Raw genomic sequence first — 27,498 nt, 5'->3', positions numbered from 1 at the left:
TTTTTATTGCAATAAAATGCATAGATAATGAGTTCATACTTGAAATGCAGAAATAACTAAATAAGTAGAACTGCGTGTGCCTATGTAAGGTCTCAGTCACACCATGGTGCAGTGATGAGTTTTTCTGCATGCCTTCTGCAAGGGCACCAAAAAAATAAAAACTTGTTCTCTGTGCCCCTTTTCACATCACAACACTGGTATCATGTGGATTTTTTCTTCGCAGGAATCTGCAACATGTATGCAGTTTTTTGTGCGGGGGAAAAAAAAAACTGACATGACATCAACATTGCTGTAAATGGGGTACATAACTGACATGCATAAAAACTGATGTAAACTGATGTGAAACTGTTGTCTGCGCGGTTTTCCTATCTGTTCCCATCAGTTTTCATGCACGTATGGTGTGAACGAGCCCTAAGATAAATGCTGAGAGAAACCGTGTGACTGATTCTGTTTACAAACGGACAGCTTACTGAATCATGCTACCACAGGACACAAAAGTGTGTATGCAGGTAATGGTTGATTACCTTAGGGAATAGCAGGAGCGCTCAGGGTGGTGTGTTTTTCAGCTTTGCAGCAGATTTCTCCAGGATGGACACAGTTTTTAAAGGCTACCAGGGAGTGCCCTGATGAACGGTCTATAATTTTTATTTTTGTTCGTTCATTGAAGGACACAGCGTCATTTCTCGCCTAAGGGACAGCCAGGATTCAGTTAGTTGCCAGTAAGGATGAGCTCCGGCGTGTTTGCATACTCCATGTGCAGAGCCCGCCAGGAAGTTGGCACGGCGCTGTGCTAATCACAGGCAGTGAGACATTTCCCGATCTCTGCAGCCACACATCGGGAAAATGTCTCACTGCCTGTGGTTAGAGCAGTGCCGTGCCGATTTCCTGGCAGGCTCTGCACATGGAGTGTGCGAACACACCGGTGCTCATCCTTAGTTGACGGCAACAATGAAACAAGACTGGGTAGGTGCTGTGTCCTTTAATTAACTGAGTATTTTACAGTGAGTACAAAAATCCAGTTTTCACCGTTTTCAACGTTCATTGAAGAACACGGCTTCATTTCTCTTGGATAGGGCACCCCAAAGCCAGAAAAACAGAAGGGGTGGGCCTACAATCAAACAGAACTAGGGACCAACCCCCTAGGTAGAATTTAAGAGCAGAGGCAGCGTTATCAGCCTTGTATAACTTGGTAAACGTGTGAACTGACAACCAAGTAGCCGTCTTGCAAACCTCAACAACAGAAGCCGAGTGATGAAAGTCCCAAGATGCACTTAGCGCCCTGGTAGAATGCTCAGTAGTTGTAAACAGAGCCTTGTAGGGCCCTAGAGCATGAGCCTGATTCACTGTTCTATGAATCAATTTTGAAATGGTGAGAAGATGAAGAGAAGCTTGACCTGTTACTTAAGAAATGTCCCCATGTATATTTCATGCCTCTCTGAAGTAGAAACCTTTTACCCCTCCCTCCCCTTACCTAGCCTTAAAAAAGGCAATGCCAGGCTTTTCTATTCAAGTCCCAGCAACTAAAATGTTAAGTGAAGAATTCTGTATTAAGTATTGGTATAATTTTTAAAAAGAGACTGCAAATGTGCAGGTTGTTAAAATAACAAACAAGCAACCCCCCCCCCCCCCCCCACACCCAAAAACAAAACAAAAACTGCAGCCAATGCTCTTTATGATACCGTAAGGTGCTTGGTCCTGCTTTACTTGTGTGATCTGCCTGTTTAGGTACCTAGCAGGGCCAGTGGTAATGTGGGGAGCATGTGCATGCCTCATATCGTGAAGTTTAGGTTCGCTATGGAACTCCTATATTTGATGGCCTCTGCATTTAGCTTTGTCAAGATAACAGAAGCCCTAATGCTACTTTTTATAGCATCAGTCTTGGTTGGAAAGATAGAAAGTTATAAGTTGTTAGTAATGCGTAGCACCAGCAACAGGAATGCCGCTCATCTGGATGTAGTAAACTCAGCTTTTTAACTTGTACCTACAGATAAAATAAATAAATAAGACTTACCTGAAGGTACACACTATAACAAAACTGACACTGCTACTACCCTGTGTTACATAAGTGAAGTAAAATCTCATACCAGTGCCCTGCTCTATGCCTCTGCAAGCCATTTAAAAAAGGAGTAATCAAAAGAGCCGTCAACTCGAACAGCCAGAGCCCTCTAACTTGGAAGGAATACTGAGTGAAAATGGAATTTAAACGTCATGTTTTTACTATATATATATATATATATATATATAATTTTTTTTTTTTACAGCAGAGGCCCTAAAGAATAAATTGGTGCGTGTTGCAAATTTTTATGTCACAAAGTATTTGCACAATGGTATTTTAAAACAAAATAATTATATTTTTTTGATACACCTAAATAATACAAAAAAACACAATACATAACCCAGTATTTTGGTAAAATATGATGTTACGCCAAGAGAATAGATGCCAAACATGCCACGCTTTAAAATTGTGCAACGGCAACAAACAGCATACATTTTGCTATCCATGGGCAACCCTTAAAAAGCTTTTACAGGTTACCACTTTAGATTTACAGAGAAGATTTGGTGCTGGAATTACTGCCAAAAATCGGATAGTCACCGTGATACTTCCCATGTTCGAAACGATCGATGTTTGCGTGTGCATGGGACCGGCACATGCGTTCACCTTTTGTGCGCAAGCACAAGGAACGGGTGCTTTAAAAAACATTTTTATTTTGAGGCTAGGTTTACACATATGCAAAGCGCTAACCAGCGCAATTCCTTCACACTGCCTTATTCAAACTGCTGCAGGTGTCAATAGAAAGTCAATGACACTCCCGGTTTGCAGAACACAGTGCAAACTGTCAAATGGTACAAGAATGGGATCACATAGGTGTGAACACCCATGCAATTCGACTCCAGTGCAGACCAAAAAAAGGTTTTGGTGAATGCAATGCGATTTCAGCCATAGAGTTTGCATTGCACAGACACCGCATGCTTTCTACACAGCAATGCGGGGCAAATCAAAATAAGAAGAAACTGCTGGCTGCACCTCACGCATGTTCCAAATGCCATTTGTTAGAATACCCAAGGTAACCCCATAGGACACAAGCAAGTATTCTAGATAGATGCGTTTCACACAATTAAGTTGTGCTTAATCGCATGAGGTGCAGCTGTTTCTTCTTATTTTGATGTTAATCACAGAGGAGAGCCGGACAGAGCAGTTACAGTCTTTGTGTGGGGGAACGGGGGACGTACCCTTCTGTTCCATGTAAAAGCGATCCAGTGGCCGGATTGCCACTCAGATTGCTTTGCCAAGAGTGCTGACCATAGGTTCTAAACTCTTGGCTTCCGGAACTGCGTTTATCGTGCGTCGGGTGATAGGAATTGAACATCCCTCTATTTTATAATTTTTTATTATATATACACAAATCTTTTACTTTGCATTTCTATTTTAAACTGAATGGGTTGTTATGTCAAGGCACAGCAATGATCAGTTGAAACTGAAATTTCCTACTTGAAAATGTTTCATTGTGTTCTCTTACAGATGAGAATATAGATGAAACCTATGGAGTCAATGTGCAGTTTGAGTCTGATGAAGAGGTGAGAGATTATAGAAATTAAAGTTTTATTTCCTCCTGATATTCATCGTGGGTGCTATATAATTCTCTTTATCTGCAGGTTGGTGATGAAGATGTGTACGGAGAGGTGAGGGATGAGGCATCTGATGAAGATGTGGATGGAGATGAAGCTGTTGTGCATGGGACACTCTCAGCCAATGTAAGTGGACACAAATACGGTATAATGTTTTAGAATTGGGGCACTATGTTTTGTGATCTCATTTCATTTATTCCACAGCTTGTGTCATCTGGAGAGCTTATGAGTACTAAGAAAAAGGATCTTCACCCACGCGATATTGATGCTTTCTGGTTGCAAAGGCAGCTTAGCAGATTTTATGATGATGCCATTGTATCCCAGAAGAAGGCTGATGAAGTTCTGGAAATTTTAAAGGTATGTAACCTTTGAAGTTAACTTATATTTTAATATAAGACATAATGCTGTGTAGGAGGGTAGACTGATTTTAAAGCCATATTTGGCTGACAGGACTGTGCCGTAAACATGACACATCCATGTTACATTAAACCTTCACTAACTGTTTGCTGGTTTCCATGTTCTCTATAACAGAGATGATATCATTCAGAACATCTGTAAAAGAGTTGCATCCCACAACCTAAACTTGAAATTAGCAAGTTTTCAGCAAACTAATATGTGGTGTTTTTTTTCCCATTTCTTTTAAGACTGCAGGAGATGACCGTGAATGTGAAAATCAGTTGGTCTTGCTGCTGGGGTTTAACACTTTTGACTTCATTAAAATTTTGAGGCAGCATCGTATGATGAGTGAGTATTTCTTATGAAAAGCTATATTGTCTCTGATTTAAAATGGAAGTTCTTGTATTTTAACTTCACTCTTTTTACATTATTATAAACAATTTATATAGCGCCAACAGTTTACGCAGTGCTTTACAATGCAGAGGGCGACAGCACAATTACAGTACAGTTAAATACAGAAGGGACAGGAGGGCCTGGTTCATGGAGCTTACGTTCTAAAGGGATGGGGTGGTGGTACAAAAGGTAATCGATGTGGGGAATGATTTGATGGCAGGCATTCGAAAATGTTAGATAATTCTATTTGTGAATAATCTTCCAACATATAAATGAAAAGTTCCCATTGTTTCAGTAAAGCAAAAACACTTAACAGTACATTCTAGCACTAGAAATCGCTATAACACAATAACCCAGTTATTCTAATTAATTATTGTCTTTTACCTAATTTATGAGCCTTCTGCATCCTAATGGAATAGTTTGCTTTCTTTCCCATCTTACCTTGGACTTGCAACTTGAATTACAGAAGATCCCCCATTGCAAGTACTTGTTAGTATTCTCTGAAAGTGAGTCTTCCTGGTCCATGTGTTTTAAGTGTCAGCGATTGACTCTCCAAGAGAATGCTTGTTTAAAGGATAAATTCACCTATAAAAAAAATAAAATAAATGCACATTTTTTTTTTTCCAGGTAAAAAAATTTGCATTTCTTCTTATTATTTTTTTGGAGCCTGGAAAGCATCTGCTGATTGCTGGTGCCATGCAGGCCTCCTGCAGACTGTTAGTGTAAGTTGCCTGCCTGTACATCGTACGGCCAAGCAATTTTACATGGACAGGAAGAATCTATGAACTTCCACAGCGCTCATCCGTGCCACGGTAGTTCATTGAGGACTGCCAGCCGACAGCTGCAAAGGATCTTGATACTTGTAATTCGATCATTCACAGAACTCTAAATGAAGTACACAGCCATGTAGGCAGAGCCGCGCACAGCCAGGCTCTTTTCAACAAGTAATGGCTGGTAGGGGGAATGTCTTCCTGGACTGCTGTCACACAAAGGCAGCGGATCGCCGAGCAGGAACATATTACATAATCCACCCTAATGTGTTCCTGAAGGTGAACTTCTCTCCCCCCAGCAATCGGACTGGTATACAGAATACACATCGGCTACATATCAGTGTTAGACCTAAGGAATACATCATTATTATGTATTAATACAACTCAATACCAACAGAAGAAGTTGTGTGCCTAGTGAAAAATTCAGACAATACAAATGGAAGGGAAAAGGGAAGATAAACGATGGGATAGACATCCACTGTAAAATCAAACCCGTGGGCAACAACTAAATAAGGAGAGCATCTGGAATCAAGCAGAAATATCTTTAACCCACAATTTCCATGCTTGTTCAAATCTAGATAAGGTGTTCCTTCTAATGGTGAGAGACCTTTCAAAGGTATAGTGAATATTAACCATGCTTATAAGTACTTTCACCACATTCTGGTTATTAGGAATTTAGCTGCTAAAAGCACATTGAGTGTAACTGCGGTATTGGGAAGAGATGTTTTCTATACCCAAATTAAGTAGCGCAAGGGGTGGATCTGGGGCAGTCAACATGCCTGTGATTTTGGAGATTAATTGAAATATCTGTTGCCAAAAACTAGTCGGACTCTTGCAGGTCCAGAGAACATGAAAAAGGTCACCTGCCTGACCACGACATCTCAAACGGAGAAAGGAGTGGTTGGGCAAAAACTAGCGAGTCTGTAAGGAGTTAAAGCGGAGTTCCTGCCTGGGTGAAAAAAAATATGCTGGATTTTTCCTGTGCTTATGATAGCTTGATTAAATTGAACAGGGTATCTTATTTACCAAGTTCAATGAACGATACCTTTGTTAAATAAACAGCCACCTTTCCTATTGTACTGCTTGAGATGTACAAAACCATGCTGGCGATCACACATTTTTGCCAAAATCTTAATACCCCCCCTTTTACCTGCAGTAGTCATTCCTGTTCCTGATCCCCCTTATAAATGTTTTTAGGGAAAAAAAGCTTGACCAAATTTGATAATCTGAGATTTATTTTTTCCAAGAAAAGAAATTACCTAAAGTATCGCATTAGATTCTATCAGTTTTCTGCTGTACCTTTAAAAAAAGCAATTGACTGGTTGCTAACGGATCACTTTTTAAGTGATTTAATCTTTTGTTCCCCATTTTTTTTACAGTTCTGTACTGTACACTCCTGGCTAGTGCTCAAAGTGAAGCAGAAAAAGAGAGGATTATAAATAAAATGGAGGCAGACTCAGAGCTGTCCAAATATCTGTACCAGCTGCAGGAGACTGAAAAGGAGGATCTGATTCGGGTAAGAGATGGTAACCCTTAGAAGGCTCTAACATGAACATTTTTCTTTGCGTCAGTGTTCCTTATGGTATTTTTTCTTTACCTGCAGGAGGAACGCACGCGTCGTGAGAGGGTGAGACAGTCGCGTGTTGACACTGATTTGGAAAGTATGGAGTTGGAGCAAGATGTAAGCAAACTTCAGCAATTTCCTGACACTAGGTTATGTCTCATAAACTGGTCTATGGTGTTTTTTTACTTAACTAGTGTTTACTTCTCACAGAACTTCACTCCTCGCCAAGTTTTGGATTTGGAAGATTTGGTCTTTGCTCAAGGTAGTCATTTCATGGCCAACAAGCGCTGTCAGCTGCCAGATGGCTCATTCAGGCGTCAAAGGAAAGGTTATGAGGAAGTGCATGTACCTGCCCTCAAACCAAAACCGTTTGCTTCTGATGAGGTTAGTGAAAAGATCCATTAATACCATACAGCATTTATTCTTAGCGTTTATCTATATACATCCTCTATTTATTTATTTTTTGTCTTCCCTCAGCAACTAGTGCCTGTTGAGAAGCTTCCAAAATATGCCCAGGCTGGATTTGATGGGTTTAAGACTTTAAACAGAATACAGAGCAAACTCTTTAAAGCTGCAATGGAAACTGATGAGAATCTACTTCTCTGTGCCCCTACCGTAAGTTACTTACCTGCCCTCTAGAGGTGACATTACACTAGTCATGTGTCTTGTAAGTTTTTGTAGCAGTTAGATTTTAATCCAAGCTGCCTTTAAAGTGGTTATAAACTCTCCCCTACAACTTTGTCCCATGTAAATCGGCATAAAAATCCCACTGAACACTGCTTGTAGATATCTCCTTACTTACTATTGTTTTAATCCTGTTTGTTCTTTAGAATGACGTCACTGAGCATGCTCAGATCTCCCCTGATTTATGGCACACTCTGTGCACTTGTCTATCTATTATCAGGACTTCCTACGGCACACAACACTGAAATTCCAGGAGACTGAGAGCTTCCTCCTACACCTCATGTGAGATCACATGCAGTGTAAACCAGGGCATGGGACAGCATTACTGCAGTCTTATTAGCTGAAGCTGATGAGATTGAAATGGGAAAATACCAGATAAAGTAAATACTATGAAATAAAACAAGTCAGCTATGAACAGGGAAGCAGGGTTGCTATAGAAATGTTGTATTGAGAAGGAGGCTTGGTTAAGAGTACAGGACGTGCTCAATGTAAGGGCAGAAATACACTCCACTGTGGACTCGGAAAACAATACTTAAGATGGTGCTGCTTAACCCCTGGAAACAAGTTTTTTTTTTTAAAGTTTCTTTAAACAGTAAGTAATATGCGATTTGGGCTGGATTACAGTGGCTATAGTTTGATAATTATTATAATGGACTAAATGAAACGAAGCATCAGAGTGGGAGAGTTTACTTCCTCTTTTTAAACTTGAGTAAAAGAAACCAGATTTTTAAAGGCAGTGTGGTTTCTCCTTTCCTGCACAGGTTTTCTTTATTTTGGACAGGACTGACTCATTTGTACAGACAGTCTTCTAAGCATCTTTCTCCTACTTTTTATTTTTATTTTTTTTACACTGATTAGGGAGCTGGAAAAACAAATGTAGCTCTGATGTGCATGCTGCGGGAAATTGGGAAACACATAAATGTGGATGGCACGATCAACGTGGACAACTTTAAAATTATTTATGTTGCACCCATGCGATCCTTGGTACAGGAAATGGTGGGAAGTTTCAGCAAGGTAAATGTATTTATTTTTTTCCTATAAAGCTTTATACTTGTATACCTAAAGGCAAAACCTTTTTAGCTTTGGAGTGTCTGGAGAGGGATTTGAACATTTGTCAGATTTTTATTGCCATCTATCTCCTTGTTGGGGAGATTCATCCTCTAGTTGGTATCTTTATGATTATCACTGAAAGTGAAAAACTTTTGGGTTGTCCCCAGAACAGCAATAGAGGGGAAATCTTCCAAAGGGAACATTCATTTTGGGGACCCTGGTGATAACCAGGCATTTCCTCCCACTTCCAGTTTTAGCTATGGGACACAAAGTAGAGGGAAACCCGCAGATGGCAAAAAAAAAAAAAACACGATTAACCTTCCATACACTTTGTCCAAATAAAAAAAAAAAAAAAAGGCTGCATTCTACTTTAACTCTTGTCCTGTTACATTAGGTTTTAATTTATATCCTACCTTTTTGATTTGTCTCCAGAGGTTGGCTACATATGGTATCACAGTAGCTGAGCTTACTGGTGATCACCAGCTGTGTAAGGAAGAGATAAATGCCACCCAGATTATTGTGTGCACGCCAGAGAAGTGGGACATCATAACCCGTAAAGGAGGAGAGCGAACTTACACTCAGCTTGTTCGTTTAATAATACTGGTAAGATCTAGAAAAGCAAATAATTCTAAGCTCTACAGCACTTAACAGTTTGTTGCTACAGACAGGATAAAAAAAGGAAACTATGATTTATTTTAATGTATTGTTTACTGCAGGATGAGATCCATCTTTTGCATGATGACAGAGGTCCTGTATTGGAGTCCCTCGTTGCCCGATCTATTCGTAACATAGAAATGTCACAGGAAGATGTGAGGTTGGTTGGCCTTAGTGCAACTTTGCCTAACTATGAAGATGTGGGAACCTTCCTTCGTGTGGACTCTGCCAAAGGACTTTTCTACTTTGACAATAGGTACTGCTGGTATTTGATGGGATACTGCTAAAAATCGTGACTTGCTAGATTGGGTTTCCTTATTTACTGCAAGGAACATTTGATGTTTTGTATTATCTGTCAAAATGTTAGTGTATTAGTTTATAGGTGAGTTATTTTTTAAATGTTGTTTTTATTTTTTTTTAAGGTTTATTCGTGTTTACAGATTGACAATAGAGAATCAAACTGTACATGTCCAAATAAGTCCTTTTATGTTCTTTTGTTTAGTTTTCGACCAGTACCTCTGGAGCAGACGTATGTTGGGATCACAGAGAAAAAGGCTATTAAACGTTTCCAGATCATGAATGAGATTGTATATGAGAAGATCATGGAGCATGCTGGGAAAAACCAGGTGCGTATTTTTGCCATTCCCATGATATTCGTTTTATATACATTTCTTTGTGACCCATGCACCTTGGACCAAGAAATTAATGTCAGTGTTGTGCTGCAACCTGTCTGAATGAGATAAAAATGTTGAACACCCAACCTGTTGCTGGAGTCTAGGCTGCAGGCATATATTAAAAATTGTATGAGCGGACCACTTATGCTGTCATCTGCCTCAATTGTGGTTCGTTTACTACTTTTAGGTATAAATTAATTTAAAAATGTGACAAATTAATGCTGCTTCACCAAAATGTCCTCTGTTATACAACATTCTCATAGTCCTTAGAAATATTTTCTTGAGGGCAGTATTTCTCTATTCTGCAGTGAACAGTTAAGCATATAAGTACAATTCTCTTCAGCAGTTGCCCTGAAAAACCAAACCTGTGACCACAAAAATAGAATAAATTGTGAGTCAAAATTTTGCTTTAATCCTTGTAAAAGTGAGCTGTTTTCTTCCCAGGTACTGGTGTTTGTCCATTCTAGGAAAGAAACTGGCAAGACATCCAGAGCGATTAGGGATATGTGCCTTGAAAAGGATACATTGGGTCTTTTCTTGCGGGAGGGATCTGCATCTACTGAGGTGCTGCGTTCTGAGGCTGACCAATGCAAGGTATGTATTCTGTCTTTTTTTTCATAGCTTTCTCTAAATTGATCACTTTTACATTTTTTTTTTTGTTTGTTTCCCCATTTTCTCTCTTCTGTAGAACTTGGAGTTGAAAGACCTCCTGCCATATGGTTTTGCCATTCACCATGCAGGAATGAGTCGGGTAGATAGAACTCTTGTGGAGGATCTGTTTGCAGACAAGCACATTCAGGTAACCTCAGTTCTTACGTTATGTTAATGAAAATGATGTATATCACAGCAATGCAAGAATAGGAAGAGGGGTAGTCTCCTAGGGTTCATGTATAAGACAAATTTCAAAGAATTTGCTCATTGAATAAAGGTTCATGTATATATTGCCTATTATTACCTGTATGTTCTTGTCCCCTTTGGATGTCTTGCGTTTTACTGCACACAAGTTGTGCAATTCATATGTTTTTTTTTATTTATTTATTTTGTTTTTTTTCCTTTTGTGTGCAGGTTCTCGTTTCCACAGCTACACTTGCCTGGGGTGTCAATCTTCCAGCTCACACTGTCATCATCAAAGGGACTCAGATTTACAGTCCAGAAAAGGGAAGATGGACTGAGTTGGGAGCACTGGATATCCTGCAGGTTGGTATAATTTGTTTGTTTTAAAGCAATTGTTTTCTTCTTCTGTCATTGTTTATGTATTTCTTTAATTAGGATTGTATTATCCTGTGTAAATTCTAGTTGTATTTTCTTAATATTAGATGCTGGGTAGAGCTGGGCGTCCTCAGTACGACACAAAGGGTGAAGGTATCCTCATCACGTCTCACGGAGAGCTTCAGTATTATTTGTCCCTGCTTAACCAGCAGTTGCCTATTGAGAGTCAAATGGTGGCCAAGCTCCCAGACATGCTGAATGCTGAGGTGGTCCTGGGAAATGTGCAGAATGCTAAGGTAATTTTTGTTTCTCTGAAGTTTTTTTATTTTAAGATGGTGCATACTTTTAAATATCAACTGGGGGTGGTCTGCATTTTCATAGCCATTGGCAGGCTGTGAAACTTTGGCAACTTTGCTAATAGGCCATCGTAATGTTGGACATTGCATCGTGGGATGTAGGTTGTAAAATTCTCTGCTGCAAGGGAATGGAGATATTTTTGGGGGGGAAGAATTTGGACAATGATACAAATGAAAAAAAAAAAAAAAAACATTTTATGACACTTTTAAGAACTGTATATAATTAAATTCCCCTATAACGCCCAAGCTAATAGCTTAGAGCATCTATCAATTGTTTCCCTGAGCATCCTTGGTCAGATGGTATCGGGGGGTGCTAAAGACATATATTGTGTTCTTGAGCTCAGTATAAATGGGCAGGTCATGCAAAAGTCTTTTTGTTTTTGTAGGTACCTTTTTTTAATGACATAACAGAGCAGCATTAAAGATGTTCTTCGATTCTTATTCTGTGTTGCGTGATCCTCGTTTACTTTACATTATTACTCTCTTACATGGGAGGAAAAAAATGCATGTATGCTTTTATACATTCTCTGTCTTTTGTAGGACGCTGTGAACTGGCTAGGTTACGCTTACCTGTACATACGAATGCTTCGTTCACCCAATCTGTATGGAATTTCCCACGATGATCTGAAATCTGATCCCTTATTGGAACAAAGGCGGCTGGATTTGATCCACACAGCAGCTCTAATGTTGGATAAGAACAATTTGCTAAAGTATGATAAGAAGATGGGCAATTTCCAGGTATAATTTTTTAAACATTCCTATGTGGCCAATTTTATTGTCTCAACAAACACATTTATTTTGGAACATAATCTAGCTCAGCAACTGCTTTGACTTTATAGGTTACTGAATTAGGCCGTATTGCCAGTCATTACTACATCACCAATGAGTCTATGCAGACATATAATCAGCTCCTAAAGCCAACTCTCAGTGAGATTGAGTTGTTCCGTGTCTTTTCATTGTCTTCTGAGTTCAAGAATATCACCGTCAGAGAGGTGAGTAAAGGAGAGTCATATGCAAGGCTCATAATATATCAATTGCAAGTAATGAATAAATACATGGAATGAAAGTAAGCGCATCTCAGTGCTTTGTATTTGCATTGAAAAAATATTTTACATCCTGGAGTAATGCACTTTCCATAACAGATGTTATCTGTTTTGCAGGAAGAGAAGCTAGAGCTGCAGAAGCTGCTGGAAAGGGTACCAATACCTGTAAAGGAGAGTATAGAGGAGCCAAGTGCTAAGGTATGTGCAGCATTCCTTACTAACCTTGAAAATTAACTGCATGTTCCTAGCTAATTCCCTTTACCTCTTTCTGCAGATCAATGTCTTGCTCCAGGCCTTCATCTCACAGTTGAAACTGGAAGGTTTTGCTCTAATGGCAGACATGGTGTATGTCACACAGGTACTGTAAGCAGTTCTGCACTTGTTTTTTAGTCTTTTGGAAAAAAATAACTGTTGACACTACAAAATGCACCAGAACACAGACATGCAATAGGTTTCACAGGGACAAGAAAGCATATTACATGACCTAGGTTCATCTCCTACATACTTGAAAAGGAAACTTTATATGAAGTTGCTTGTATGAACTTGTGCCTGTAGCTTTTTATTAACACTTGTGGAGCTAGTTATCCCCATGAGTCTAGGACACTAAGCTAAAACTGCGCTCTAAGGCTGCATTCACACCTGAGCGTTTTCAGCTCATTAAACACTCATCTCAAAAGTTCCAAAAAACCCAACAAGCAAAATACCATTCATTTCAATGGCACCTGTTCACATCTGAGCGTTTTGTCACCTGAAGCTCAAAAAAGTACATGAGCTTCTTTTTTGGCAGATTACAGGTGTTTTACTGCTTTTACATTGGTGACCTTTTTAACCTTGAAACAGCCTTTAAACAAAATGCTGCAAAACTCTGAAAAAACACCTGAAAATTATACGCTCAGGTGTGAATAGTCTTACTGCCTGGCCAGTGGGGTAAAGCTCACAAGTGGAGGAGCAATACCATAATGCTTTAACTTGCAGTGCAACCTACTGAAAGGGCTTATACCTTAGAGCTCTGCTCCCACCCCCCATCCCCCCTCATCACATTGACAGGTGAAATGGCTTTGACTCCTGCATATGCACAGCCTTTTCTCTGTGGGCCTTAATCCTAAAGATTGCCGGTAGATGGCCTCTCTTTTAGAGCCTAAGGAGGAAAGACAATGCATGCACAGCTCTATGCAGCTTAAAGAGTAGGAGCGCCTCTCTGTATAGGCTGCGACTTCTGGTCCATGTTGTTTTCTAATTTTAGGTCAGTAGTTGGTTTATATGGTTTATAGGTAACATGGGGGGGGGGGGGGGGGCTGTTAGGATAAAGTTAATTAAAATAATCTTTTCTGAAGTCTTCCCTGATGTTTTTGTACTGCAGTTTATCAACCAGAGGTTAAAGCTGCTGCATTTTTGTCTTCAGTCTGCAGGTCGACTCATGCGTGCAATATTTGAAATCGTATTAAACAGAGGATGGGCACAGCTCACAGACAAGACTTTAAATCTTTGCAAGATGATCGATAAGAGAATGTAAGAACCATAGTCTTTCAGTTTTTTCTTTGTGTCAGCTATACACGATTCTAAACTTTGAACTTTCTTAATAGGTGGCAGTCCATGTGTCCTCTTCGCCAGTTCAAGAAACTGCCAGAGGAGGTAGTGAAGAAAATCGAAAAGAAAAACTTCCCTTTTGAGCGTTTATATGATCTCAACCATAATGAAATAGGTGAGCAGTTGTGGTGCATCCTGATAGTACAAGTTTCTTAAACTATTAAAGGGGATTTTTGGTATAGCTAAAAATGTTTGCCCATGTCTCCCACCCCCTGGTACTTTTCTAGACAGATAATCATGACAGCCAGGCAGGGTAATATTTTCAGCAGTAAAGGCCAACACTAGCACTCTTAAGCCTTTTCCTAATTTTACATCACAGGACAAAGAGAACATTATATTAATTACTGTTTGAGTTATGCTGCCACCTTCAGGTAAATGAAGACTGGGCAAAAACGGCGGTACTCCCTGCCCAGGCATAACCCCGTTTAGCTCAGCTAAGCCTCCATTTTGCGCTGGGTGATGGATTTGGCCTCTTTGTCTCTCAAAGAGGGGGACTGTACTCTGACTCAACATGCAAGAGTGTGGTTGGCTTATAGTTTATGCTGGATCCTGCGGGCAGTGAGCTCTAATGTACTGGGTACCCTGTGACCTGCTGAAGGGAAGTCAAGTCCTTAAATGCCTGCTGTGATGGGTGAAATTTTGGGTCTGATGCCCTGGAACATTCACTGGTGAGTGCCTCTGTGTATAATAGGGCTATGGCAGCTCCTCCTTGACAGTTTTCCCCTTGGTTTGGAGATTATATATGTCAGTTTTTTCCTCCTATTGGGTGTCATATAGCAGTGGTGGTGTGTGAATGTGCGCTCTTGTATGGCTTGCATAATGATGTTCTTGTGATACATACTTATTGAGGCACAGCAAGTATTGGCACACGTGTCTTGTTTTTGGGGCGGACTTGCAACACAGATGTTTTTGCTTGGGTTGACACTCCTCTCACCTGAAGGGTCAATTCCTTCTGGGGTATACAGGCCTGTTTAAACCTCGACAAGCCATGGTTTCATGCAGGCAAAGGGAGAGTGACAATGGGTCAAGTTCCCAAATACCTTTTTTATTATATTGAAACAGATTCTTTTATTGAACAAAAAGAAAATACACATGTAAAACACTTGTGACCAATGTCAAGTATGTTTTATACAGTATCTTAGCTATCGCACAGCAACAACCCTTGATATTACAGACATTAACATGAGACACTTTTAACCATTGCAATTTATGTCAGGTTATACATTTTTCAAGGTGTATTATGTTTTTATGATCTCTTCTCTCTGTTTCTTCATATGAAGCTAGAGGGCTGAAGGTTCATGGTGTACTGGCTTCTCGATAAACGCAGGTTTCGGGAGTCTGGAGCCACCTATCCCAGATCTTGTACTTTAAGGGGCATCCTATGTGGGAGTATATGAGTTTCTTATAGGGCAAAGTAGTATTCACTTCTACTATCCCGTTAGTGAGCTCTGGCGGGCTGGGCCTCATCCATAGTCTGGCTATGTCTTTTCTCGTGGAAAAGAGAGTTTCATTCAAGAATGTTTTAGTGAACTTATCCATATCTGGTTCTGGAAACCTACCCAGAAGGCATGGCTTAGGGTGTAGTGTTAGGGGGAGCCCATGGTGTCATGTAGTACCTGCACTACTTGCGTCCAGAATGCCTTTATCTTCGGGCATTGCCACAGTAGGTGATTGAATGTGCCTGTGTCTTGATTGATTGGGCATTCCCAAATCCCTTTATCATGTAGGAAGGACTCCTGCAAAGTTTGCCCTGCAGTGGCTCCCTGAAAAGGCAGAATAGCGGTGAACCTTGCCCATATCTGGTATCTCCCCCAGATCACTGCAGTGCAGATCCCAGCTGAATTTCAGTGGCAATAGTACACATAGAAAACAATTATTTTCTGTGTCTCATAGTGGTGGAGTGTGTTTTCTAGTGTGGGTAAATTGACCCCAAGGGTTGGTAACCTGCAATATATTATACTATATATTTGTTTTTTTATTGGGGTTAATGCTGTTTTGTTACTATTGCTATATTCTTATTCTTTAGCTGCTGGTTTTGGGTCATGACAGCTACCTAAACCAGTACCACATGAAGGAACAATTTAAGACCCTGACAGTCGCGGATGAGGTCCCAGTTTTTTTAAAGATGCCTCCTCTTGCATAGGTAGCAGCTATGCGCCCTGTGCTTTGAGTTTGCTAGGTCCTTTAAAATTTGGGTGACGCATATACTCTGTTCTAGAAAATCAGACCCAGGATATTCTGCCTTCTGGAAGACTTTCCAGGAGCCTTAAGTTTCTTTATGGCTGCCTTGGAAGACCCCAAAGGCATTTTTTTGAGTGGGCACTGTCTGTCATAGGAAGGATCCTATGGCTTAAATGTTGGTTAGCAGAACTTCTCTGTAAGAAACAAATTAAGAGGCTGCTCTTTGAGGGTGAACACTTGCAAGCTGGAGTTTCTCCTCATGCTTTATACACTCAAGGGTATCTCTTGGATCTGCAAGAGCGTTTTTCTAGGATAGACTTTGCCAACACAGGTGCAATGACCCCTTGGGACGAGGAGAGGTCTCGCTGCTTCTGTCCCAAACAGTTTTTGTTTTCAAAGCCAAACAGAGATGTCCTGCCTATTCTGAACCTCAAAGGCTTCAATAGGTCCACCCTGATCGGTGATTACTTCGCTTCAACAGGAGGACTTCCTGCTGTGCTGTCTGTGCATGTCGAGGATGTATGCCTACACATCTTTATTTTCCTACCTCACCAATGGTTTCTATGATTTACAGTAGAGTATCACCACTATTAAATTGTGGCATTGACCCTTCGGCCTTTCCATAGCCCTGAGGGTGTTTATCAAAGTGTTTACCTGGGGTACTTTATGCTTGGTCCTCGATACAGGTGAAGTTACTACTCCCACAGGAGAAATGCCTGTCTCGTCAAGCCCAGGTGCAATCCCTGAAGTCATTGCAAAGTCCTTGTGTTTAGACCTTCATGCAGTTACCACTTTTAATGTTTTCCCTTATGCCAAGTTCTATTCTAATGCTCCTGCAGCTCTATATCCTGTTACTATGCAACAAACATCAGGAGCCCTTGGATTTGCCAATGTATTTGACTCCCAATATCAGGTTGGCTCTGGAATGGTGGATAGCTATGCAGATAGAGTATAATAAGAGGATTTTGCTGTGGGGAGCATCCCAGAGTGAGAATTTTTTTTTGGCTGCACTTTAATCTCCCAAGCAGCTGAAAACACACCAAAACACAGGGTTTTTAATGGTTTTGCTTTGGCTGTCACTGCTGGGGTGGGGGGGGGGGTTGTTTGAAGAGGCCCAATCACATAGGTAGTTACATCTTTCCTCAGTGGTATCCTCAAGTCCTTTATATTCAACTATCCTCACATTTTGTTTAGTTTGATTTCACTTAGACTTTGTAGCTAATTAGTGCACAACAGCTGTCTATGTAGTTATTATATTTACTTGGCTTTTTAAAGTTTGTTAGTTTTTGCATATTTCAATTCCTTATTGCTTGGTTTGTTTTCCACAGGTGAGCTGATCCGAATGCCAAAAATGGGAAAGAACATCCATAAATATGTTCACTTATTCCCCAAGCTGGATTTATCGGTGCACTTGCAGCCCATCACTCGTAGCACTCTAAAAGTAGAGCTGACAGTTACCCCTGACTTCCAGTGGGATGACAAGGTAAGCCTTAAACTAACAAAGGATTAATGATGCACTGTGTTAAAGGAGACTTATCTTGCGCTCACATGTCTGCACTGCATTAACAGGCAGATGGTTTATTCATTTAATTAAACTGCATCACACCGGAAAGTGTTTTTTTTTTTTTTTTTTTTTTTTTTTATATATGTAGCGCACCACAACGTTTTATAGTGCTGTGCTGCAATGCACATCTGTTGGGGTAACATTAACCACCTTAGCCCCAGAAGAATTTACCCCCTTAATGACCGCAGCATTTGTTTGCATATGGCACTGCATCGTTTCAACTGACAATTGCGCCCAAACAAAATTGAGGTCCTTTTTTTCCCACAAATACCGCTGTCTTTTGGTGGTATTTGATCTATAAACAAAAAAAGACTGACCATTTTGAAAAAAAAAAGCAATATTTTTTAAAATATCCCCCAAAATATATATAAAAAAATTCTTCCTCTGTTTAGGCCCATATGTCTTCTACATATTTTTGGTAAAAGAAATCGCAATAAGCGTATATTGGTTTGTGCAAAAGTTATAGCATCTACAAAATAGGATAGATTTATAGCATTTTTTTTTTTTTATTATTAGTAATGGCGGAGATCTGCAATTTTTATCATGATTGCGACATTGCGGATGACAGATCGGACACTTTTGACACTATTTTGGGACAATTGACATTTATATAGTAATCATAGCTAAAAATAGCCACTGATTACTGTATAAATGTCACTGGCAGGAAAGGGGTTTAAATGTGTTCCCTCAGTTTTTTCTAACTGTAGGGGGATGGCCTCACTAGAACATGACAGAGATCATTGCTCCCCATCACTGGGAGCAGTAGATCCCTGTCATATCAACAGGCAGAATAGTGAAATGCCTCTTTTACATAGGCATCTACCCATTCTGCCTCTCTGTGCCATTATCTCGGTCCACCGGCCGACATCAAGCCGCGGGCATGCTCCTGCCCGCTAGCCTGCGATGACAGACGTACAGATACGCCCATTTGCACAGCTGTGCCATTCTCGTACACATACACATCTCGTACACGTACATCGTCGTGCAGCAGTCGGCAGGCGGTTAAGAATAGTAGGCGCCTACGCTCCTCTGTGCTTGATTATATCCAAACATTTTCCTTGTTTCAAGAAATGCACAAGGCTCAAAAATCTTAGCTCTGAAATGTTGAAAAATAGCCTGTTCCTACCATTCCACATTCTCCTCTTATGTCAGGAGGATATTCATGCGTATCACCAAACAATTCACTGATTAATTGCTATATGCCCCACTATTTTCAAATTCCTTGCTTGAGCTCTTTATGGTGAGTGATTTGGAAGTTGAAGGCCCTTTGATCTTGGCTGGTGATATACAGTTCTTGTCATTTCCCTGGATAGACTAGGGCAGTGGCTCTCAACTCCTGTCTTCAGGACCCACTAACAGGCCAGGTTTGAAAAATAACTGAAATACATCACAGGTGATATCAATGATTTGCAGTATTCTAGTCTGCATCCTACCAAGGTAATACTTAATGTTTAATGTTGATAACTGTAATGTTATGCACTTGGGGGCTAAGAATATGCATGCATCATACATACTAGGGTATGTACAACTGGGGGAATCCATAGTGGAGAAGGATTTGGGGGTTTTGGTAGATCATAAGCTTAATAATATGCAATGTCAAGCTGCGGATTCCAAAGGGAGCAAAGTAATTTCTTGTATTGAGGTATGGACTCCAGAGAAAGATCATTTTTCCCCTGTTCAAATCATAAGTAAGACCTCATCTGAAATATGCAGTTCAGTTTTGGGCACCAGTTTTAAAAAATGATATTGGGGAACTGGAGAAAGTGAGGAAGGGGGGCAACTAATAAGAGGCATGGAGGAGCTCAGCTATGAGGAAAGATTACAGAAACTGAATTTATTCTCTCGTGAGCAGAGGAGATTAAGGGGGGATATGATCAACATGTACAAATATATAAGGGTGCCATATAGTGAACTTGGTGTTGAGTTATTCACTTTATGGTCAACAAAGAGGGGCACTCTTTATGCCTAGAGGTTTAAGTCACACGATCAGCTGTCATTGGCTGACAGCTAATCACGTGTTAGGGGGTCGGGATCGACCCCTTACTCCGATCTGTGATCAAGCAGGTCTCATAGACTTTTTGATCACAGCACGCAAATTTGCAGGGTGCTTGCATGCCGCTTGAGCAAAGTAGGTCCGCGCTGTAGTCATTTGGCTATAGCGCGGTTCTGAAGCGGTTAAACAGGTGTACATGTATATCTATGTTAAGATGCTAAACCGTATGTGAAATGTGCAGAATCATAGTTGTTTCGACAGAATTTTATACTTGTGTGACCTCTAGTAATGACTGGAAATGTATAGTTATGTAATAGTCTTTTTATTTTTTGCTGTAAATCCTATTTAAACTTTAAAAAAAATATTTGGTACCACAGCACATCAAAGTGCAAAACATGAGGAATGTGACCATTACCGCAGCTCAACTGTGTGAACCCAGTCTTGCGGTGAAATTGTCATCACTGTATGATAAACAAGGATCATGCAATAATAAAGTACCTTCTGCATACTTTTTTGCTAAATTAAATACTAGTGCACCCTTGCACAAGCACCTAAAACCATTATGGTAAGTGTCAACTTTTCCTGAAGCTGACGCTTAACCACGTGCCAATTGCGCTATAGCCCAATACCAGCTACAGCCTGGTTGTCTAATTCTAGGAGTGTGTCTATTGACGTCCTCCCAAAATCATGCCCGCTGTTGTGCACTCTGATTGTGGTAAAGAGCCAATCGCAGTGGCTCTTTACCCGTGATCAGCTGTGTCCAATCGCAGCTGATCACAATGTAAACACACTTTCCAGCTTTCGGCATTCCTTGCGTGAGTAGAGGAAGGAGCCGGTAACCAGCAAGTGTGAAAGGGGACATCTACACTTTTATAATTGGGGCACTGATCATCCGTGTCCCGATTTATCATTGATTTTTTTTTTTTTTTTTGTTTAACAAAAAAATTTAAAAGCCCAGTGGTGATTAAATACCACCAAAGAAAGCTCTATTTGTGTGAAAAAATTATTTAATATGGTGTGTAGTGTTACATGACCGCGCAATTCTTTCAAAGTGCAAAAAGCACTGAAAGTTGAAAATTGAAAGTGCCCAGTAGGCACGTGGTTAAGAGTACTTAAATCCTACCTCCCCGTGTGGGCATTATATGTGTCTAGGGCACTTTGCAGTGTGGAAGCTAGTGCTATGTTTATTCTGCTTAGAGAAAAATGGCTGTTTGCACATGGCCATTGCCCTGGTTTTAAATGCCTTTGTCACGATCAAGAACTTAATTTGGCATAAAAACATGGTATATACAGGCAACTTATGGTGCTGCCATTGCATGAGATAATATTTTTAATGAATTTATGTAATTGAGAATTATGATAAGCTCCTTAATTTTCTTGAATGTTTTTAGGTTCATGGGTCTTCTGAAGCTTTCTGGATTCTGGTGGAAGATGTTGACAGTGAAGTGATTCTGCATCATGAGTATTTTCTTCTCAAAGCTAAATATGCCCAGGACGAGCATCTTGTTACATTCTTTGTGCCAGTGTTTGAGCCGCTTCCTCCACAATACTTTATCCGAGTTGTGTCAGACCGCTGGCTATGTAAGTGTTCCCATCAATACTTTCTAATACCTTATTATATCTGATGCAGTTGCACAGTAAATACTGAAAAAACCCAAAGGATATATATATATATATATATATTCACATTCCTGATGTACTGATGGTCTATTGCATTTGAGTAGAAATTACCCCTTTTTGGAAAGTAGACACTCAACAACGTTCTTTATTGAAAGGCATGGTGAGTTTATTTTTTTTTTTTTTTTGTACATTTTTGTCACGTTTTTTATTTTATTTTTTGGAAAATGTAATTACATATTTTTTCACACTAGAGCACTACCGTAGTGACACAGTACTGCTCTGGGAAGGGGATCAGGATTTTCTTTGGTCCTTTTACCATGTGATCAATCACAATAGATGTCCACTCTGGATAATGGTGCTCTCGCTCAGCCATATTATAACAAGCTGAGCGGAAGGTGGTTATTTTAGTTTCTGCTGTAAACATTATAGTATAGCTCTGGAATGATTGTTTGGGATTAGCGTGGTATATGCTGGTATTCTCTGTCCTAAAGATGCAGCTGAAATTGATATTCTCTGTCTCTCTCTCTCTCTCTCTCTCTCTCTCTCTCTCTCTCTCTCTCTCTCTCTCGCTCCTTCTCTCTTCTCGTGTTTAAGCCTGTGAGACACAACTGCCGGTCTCATTCCGCCACTTGATCCTGCCTGAGAAATACCCACCACCAACAGAACTACTGGACCTTCAGCCCCTGCCTGTCTCTGCTTTGAGAAACAGTGCATTTGAGAGCCTTTATCAAGACAAATTCCCATTTTTTAACCCCATACAAACCCAAGGTTAGTGATTTCAAATACAGAATTGGCTGTTACAAACCAGTGTAATTTACAGAATCTTTTTCGGAACTTTGTTGCTTTTGTGTATGTTGAGATTTATTTGCATTCCATTTTTTAAAATCATCAAAGTGTATATTGGAATTTTCATCAGCATAGACCTGAAGCTTTAATACATTTCAGATGATTGACTTGGACGGAAATATTGTTACAAACGTAGCTGAACACAGGCAATGTTCTCTTTTACAAAAGTTTTTATTATTATTAAGTGCATTCGAATACAATAGGCTTTCAAACAAATCACAGTTCAGGTGTTTCACAGTATAATATTAAGTAAAGCAGGCTGTTGCCCAAACGATGCCAACATTTTCTGTGTCCGGGTGGACCCGGGTGTTCACATGACTGCAACAGAAGCTTGTCGTTCAATACTTTGACAGCCCATAGTAACCATCTACTGTAAATTGGAAAGAGCAAAGAAAGAAAGAGAAGAAAAAAAGAGGGGGAGGTTGAGGAAGAGAGAGGGGAGGGGGGGAAGAGATTGGGCTCACAGGGTATGCACAGCCGATTCTTACAATGACAATATAGCGACATCGAATCTAGGAGAATAATGATACGCGATCCAGGGCTGCCAGACACGCAGAAACTTGGCATGAGTGTCAGAACAGAAGACAATTTTTCGTTGACCATAACCTCATTTAGCCGATTCTTAACTACCTCGAAGCTCAGGGCTGGGGTTCTCCATGCTCTGGCTATTGTCAATTTAGCTGCAGTAAAAAGATGTTGCGCCAATTGGCGTTCTGGGCGCAATAGCGCATTGATTGGTTTGCCAAGGAGCGCCTCAAACGGATCCCTTTTAAGATTTACTCGAAGCAGGCTACGGAGCAATGCATACACCCTGACCCATAGTCTGCACACCCGCGGGCACGTCCACCAAATATGGGCCATAGTGCCCTCTTGTGCACACTCCCTGAAACAAAGAGGGGAATAGGATGGGGCAAAGCGAGCCAGGCGCACCGGGGTGTAATACCACCGGTATAACACCTTATATGCATTTTCCAGAATTACTACGTTGCGTGAGCATTTGGATATGGGTAGGGTCATTGCCCGCCAGTCCTCCGGATCCAGCTTCCTCCCAAACTCCCTCTCCCATTGCAGATGATAAGTCCGCACTGGAGGTCTCCTCTTAGAGATCAGAGCTGAGTAAATCATAGATATCAGACCAGGAGAATGGGGCCTGGATCTGCAGATGCTCTCAAACGGTGTCAACCTGTAAGGGGCGTCCTGCGATCTAAGGAGACTCTGGAGGAAATGACGGATCTGCAGATATCTGTAATATTCTCGTAGCGGCAGGTCATGCGACGAGCGCAGAACATTATATGTTAAAATCCTAGTGGGAGTAAGCAAGGAATGTACGTCGCCAAATCCATTAATGGTCCACCACTTGAATTGCGCTGGGTGATCAAGACCCGGAGGGAAAAGCGGGCAACGCAAAAGCCGCAACAGTGGGAGATGGGGGGGGGAAGCCAGTCCCGCCAAGTACTTCACCGAGTCCCAAACTCGCAGCGTATGAATCATACAAGGCCCCGTTATCTTAGGGCGATGTACAGGTGGGAGCCATGGTAATGAAGAGATTGGGATGGGGTCAGTCTCAAGCAGATCAATAGCCGCCCATAGCGGGAGTTGATACGTCTCATGGAGGTGAGAGAGCGGAGCAATGGTGGCAGCTACATAGTAGTCTCTTATATTCGGGACCGAGAGGCCCCCATCACGTCTGCTGGCGAACAGGATTTGTTTATTAATACGGGGGCGAGACGATCCCCAGATAAATTGCAGGATCCTACGCTGGTGGGTATTGAGGACGTGGGAGGGAATCGGGACGGGGAGAACCCTAAAATAGTAAAGTAGCTTCGGAAGGTACGCCATTCTGACGGCCGTTATTCTCCCAAACCACGAAAGAGGCAAAGAGGACCACGCCGACAACATATCTGTTAATTTCGTGAATAATGGTGGATGATTCGCCTGATATAAAGCCTGATATGTTGATGTGAGATGGATTCCCAAATAAGGCAAGGAGGAGACCCACTGGTAAGGAAAGGCCGATTGCAAGTCCCTCAGTAACTCCGCAGAGAGGTTAGTCGACAATGCCTTCGATTTAGATGAGTTAATCTGGAGTCCTGAGAGAGACGCAAAGGTTTGCAACAATGCGTGTAAATTTGGCAGGGAAGTTCTAGGAGAGGTGACAGAAAGAAGAATGTCGTCTGCAAATAAGGAAATCTTGTGGGGGAGACCTGCTATTTCTATGCCCTTGATATCTGGATGAGCTCTGATTGCTTCCGCCAGGGGTTCCAGTGCCAACACAAAAAGAAGGGGAGACAGTGGACACCCCTGACGGGTTCCCCTGCTGACATTAAACATGGGGGATTCAAATCCATAATATTTAACTTTTGCTCGAGGGGAATCATATAGGGCAGACATCCAAGCCATAAAGGAAGTCCCGAATCCATAATGCCGTAGGACAGACATGAGATAGGGCCAGGATAAGGAGTCAAAGGCCTTATTTATATCAAGGGAGAGAAGCATGGATTCCAGAGAGCGAGTCTGGGCTATATGTTGGAGTTGAACTAGAACACAGGCAATGTTCTCATTCAAACTACTGCATCATCGGTATAAAATTCTGAAAAATCACTGCAGAAAGTGACTAACCAATCTGACTTCCTTGCCTCAAGACAGGTTTTTATAAGAAGAATGGACAAAAAACAAAACTGTTTAGTCCTTTATAAACGGTGACACATAGCCACCAGTTAGTGAACAGTCATTAATAAGACCAAATAATTAAATACTGAAGGTACAGTCCTGGAAAATAGGCAGCTGAGGTTCAAATCAGAACAGGCATGGTATTGACAGAAGTAGAGCAGAATCACATGGACCACTGGTCCGCTCACCCAGCCATAGTACACAGGGGACGTAGATGCCCGGGCAGATGTCCTGATGTCTCCATAGAAGTCCACAAGTGACAAGGAGTTGTACACTGTATGGGGCTTTAGCAGCTGGAGTAGTCTACTGCTATCAATTGATCTGAGTGTCTCGGTTGAGAGTTCTGTACGCTGTATAGCGCTGTCCGTTGTACCAGGCACCGAGGAAAAAAAGCCCATAGTTAGTTTCTGACACCACAGCAAACTATGTGCTTGGAAGATGTGTACATCTTATTTTGAGAAACAAAACGTTTTCAGCTATCTCAATCGTTCCAGGTAAGGCTGAAAACTGCATTCTGTATTCAAGCCTAGAGGTGCAAGCGGTTTTAAGTCTGAATATCCAAATTTTTTTTCCTTCTGCAGTAGAATGGTATCAAAATCACCTCTGCGTGATGGCAAATTTAGGGTGTGAATCCCCTTAATACTGATGCCCGCCCTGCTGCTTCCATGGGAATCTATGGGGACATATCTTCTTTCTTTTTTTTGTTATCCTTGGTTGAATTCCTTTTACTCCAAGTGTTCCCCAATGCAAATTCAAAGTTATCTCTTGGTTTTACCAATATAGTATTTTTGCATGGACATTCCAGCATGCAGATCACTCTGGAAGTTGCACAATTGATAAATGTATTAATGCAAAAATTAAAATTCCGATTCGCATTGGTGAAAACTGCTGTTTTTTCCCACAAACCCACACGTCTGACAGTGTCCGCATGCATACATCCCCTTTAGGGAGGGTAGGACAGTCAACCAGTTAGCTGTTTTTCCTCCTGGAATATTCAGTGGACTAGAATGTCCCACAATATCAGTTAATGTTGGGGATTTTGAAAGTATTCCCCAATGCTTTTGAAGAATATTTTTAACTTGGTCCCATTGTGCCCTATAGGTAGTGATTATCCTTAAGGGTGTTTTTTATTTTTTTTTATTTTTTTTGGATAATGTTTTTTGGGTACCCTGCTAGCTAGTCAAAAAGTCTCCCCATTCTTCTTCCAGGCCTTTAGGTGCTCTTTTCGTACCTTCTGAGGGTAGCCTCGATCTTTGAATCTAGCAAGCATCTCCGCTGCCTTCCTGTGGAAATCAACATCACTGGAGCAGTTCCTGCGAAGTTGCAGGAACTGGCCCACTGGAATTCCCCTAATCAAATGATCAGGGTGGTGACTAGAAGCCTGAAGCAACGTATTTGCTGCAGTCGGTTTTCTGAAAGTACTGGTGGCTGTTCTGTTGGCAACTATAAAAAAAAGGAAATTGTCTGGGAGTCCCACATGGGTTAATCTGATATTCCTATCATTTTTATTAAGGGCAGAGAGAAACTCGTGGAGTTACTCCTGGCCACCCAGCCACACCAAAAAGATGTCATTAATGTACCTCAGCCAAATAAGTTCCCCCGCTGAGGTACATTGGCATCTGATAGACCATCTCCAGTTCATGGAGGCATGCATATGATGGAGCCCAGGGTGCTCCCATAGCCGTGCCTCTGATCTGTTGCTAGAACCCCTCTAGGAACTGGAAATAAGGTAGTTATTGGTTAAGGGTAGCTCCAAGAGTTCCAAAATTAACTTGTCTTGTGCTGAGAAAATTAGAATATGCTGCCTCCAGAAAGGAGACAGCCCTGAGGCCCCAGTCGTGGGTTATCAATGTGTGTATAAAGATTCCATGTTGATCCCCACAAGTAGGGCCCCAGGAGAGATCTCAAAGTCCTGCAATCTGGTAAGTACATGGCATAGGATGGCAAAGGGGTGACCAGGTTTTTGATAAATCCATCCACATCTGCCCACTCTCTCCAAAGGACCCTTCATCGCCGAAATGATGGGTCTGCCGGGTGGATTTGTGAGGGATTGTGGAATTTCGGGATTGTGTAGAAGGTAGGATTGTTATATATTCACCCACCCTCAAGTAGTCCCATTATTTCTTGTTAAATAAGTTTGCTTCATGGGTAAGAAAATAATTGTTGATTAACCTTAGCAGCCAGAGCAGGAAAGGGGTTTTGTGACAGTTTTTTTTATAGGTGGAAGTATCACCCAGCTGTTGGGAAAACCTCTTTCATATAAATCACCTGAAAACAAAACCACGTTACCCCCCTTTATCACTGCTCTTGACTATTGGGTCCCCTGCTTTTTCCTCAACTCAAACAGTGCTTTCCGTTCTTCACTGGATAAGTTATCTGGGCCCGGTCTTGACTAATCAATTTTATTAAGATCATCTTTGACGAGGTCAAGAAAGAGCTTCATTCAGTGATGCTTGTATATAGGAGGAATTTTTGTAGATTTAATATGTAAATCACTCACCCGGACCAAACTGGGTTCATGCCTGGGAAATTAATATTAGAAGACTTTTCACACATATGGCCAGGGCACATTCAGAGTCGGCAGGTGTGGTGGCTTCACTCAACGCTGAAAAGGCCT

General features: G+C 41.1%; 1 protein-coding gene across 1 annotated transcript in view; it reads left to right on the top strand.

Moving 5' to 3' along the window:
- Positions 1–27,498, top strand: part of SNRNP200 (small nuclear ribonucleoprotein U5 subunit 200) — a 67,998-nt gene that overhangs the window by 12,469 nt on the left and 28,031 nt on the right. Inside the window, exons 5-29 of the mRNA XM_077469531.1 lie at positions 3,521–3,576; positions 3,655–3,753; positions 3,832–3,984; positions 4,272–4,371; positions 6,566–6,702; positions 6,790–6,867; positions 6,961–7,134; positions 7,228–7,365; positions 8,293–8,448; positions 8,917–9,087; positions 9,201–9,394; positions 9,641–9,764; positions 10,257–10,406; positions 10,501–10,611; positions 10,878–11,009; positions 11,129–11,317; positions 11,918–12,115; positions 12,217–12,369; positions 12,538–12,618; positions 12,695–12,778; positions 13,823–13,929; positions 14,004–14,122; positions 17,517–17,671; positions 21,137–21,326; positions 21,960–22,133. Of these exons, the coding sequence (XP_077325657.1) occupies positions 3,521–3,576; positions 3,655–3,753; positions 3,832–3,984; positions 4,272–4,371; positions 6,566–6,702; positions 6,790–6,867; positions 6,961–7,134; positions 7,228–7,365; positions 8,293–8,448; positions 8,917–9,087; positions 9,201–9,394; positions 9,641–9,764; positions 10,257–10,406; positions 10,501–10,611; positions 10,878–11,009; positions 11,129–11,317; positions 11,918–12,115; positions 12,217–12,369; positions 12,538–12,618; positions 12,695–12,778; positions 13,823–13,929; positions 14,004–14,122; positions 17,517–17,671; positions 21,137–21,326; positions 21,960–22,133 (3,423 nt within the window). The remainder of the gene's footprint in view (positions 1–3,520; positions 3,577–3,654; positions 3,754–3,831; positions 3,985–4,271; positions 4,372–6,565; positions 6,703–6,789; positions 6,868–6,960; positions 7,135–7,227; positions 7,366–8,292; positions 8,449–8,916; positions 9,088–9,200; positions 9,395–9,640; positions 9,765–10,256; positions 10,407–10,500; positions 10,612–10,877; positions 11,010–11,128; positions 11,318–11,917; positions 12,116–12,216; positions 12,370–12,537; positions 12,619–12,694; positions 12,779–13,822; positions 13,930–14,003; positions 14,123–17,516; positions 17,672–21,136; positions 21,327–21,959; positions 22,134–27,498) is intronic.

This window comes from Lithobates pipiens, unplaced genomic scaffold (genome assembly GCF_037356315.1).
Source record: "Lithobates pipiens isolate NorthernLeopardFrog02 unplaced genomic scaffold, aLitPip1_a1.2 Scaffold_8, whole genome shotgun sequence".
NCBI classification, from domain to species: Eukaryota; Metazoa; Chordata; class Amphibia; order Anura; family Ranidae; genus Lithobates; species Lithobates pipiens.
This window is presented reverse-complemented; position numbering and strand designations above follow the sequence as displayed.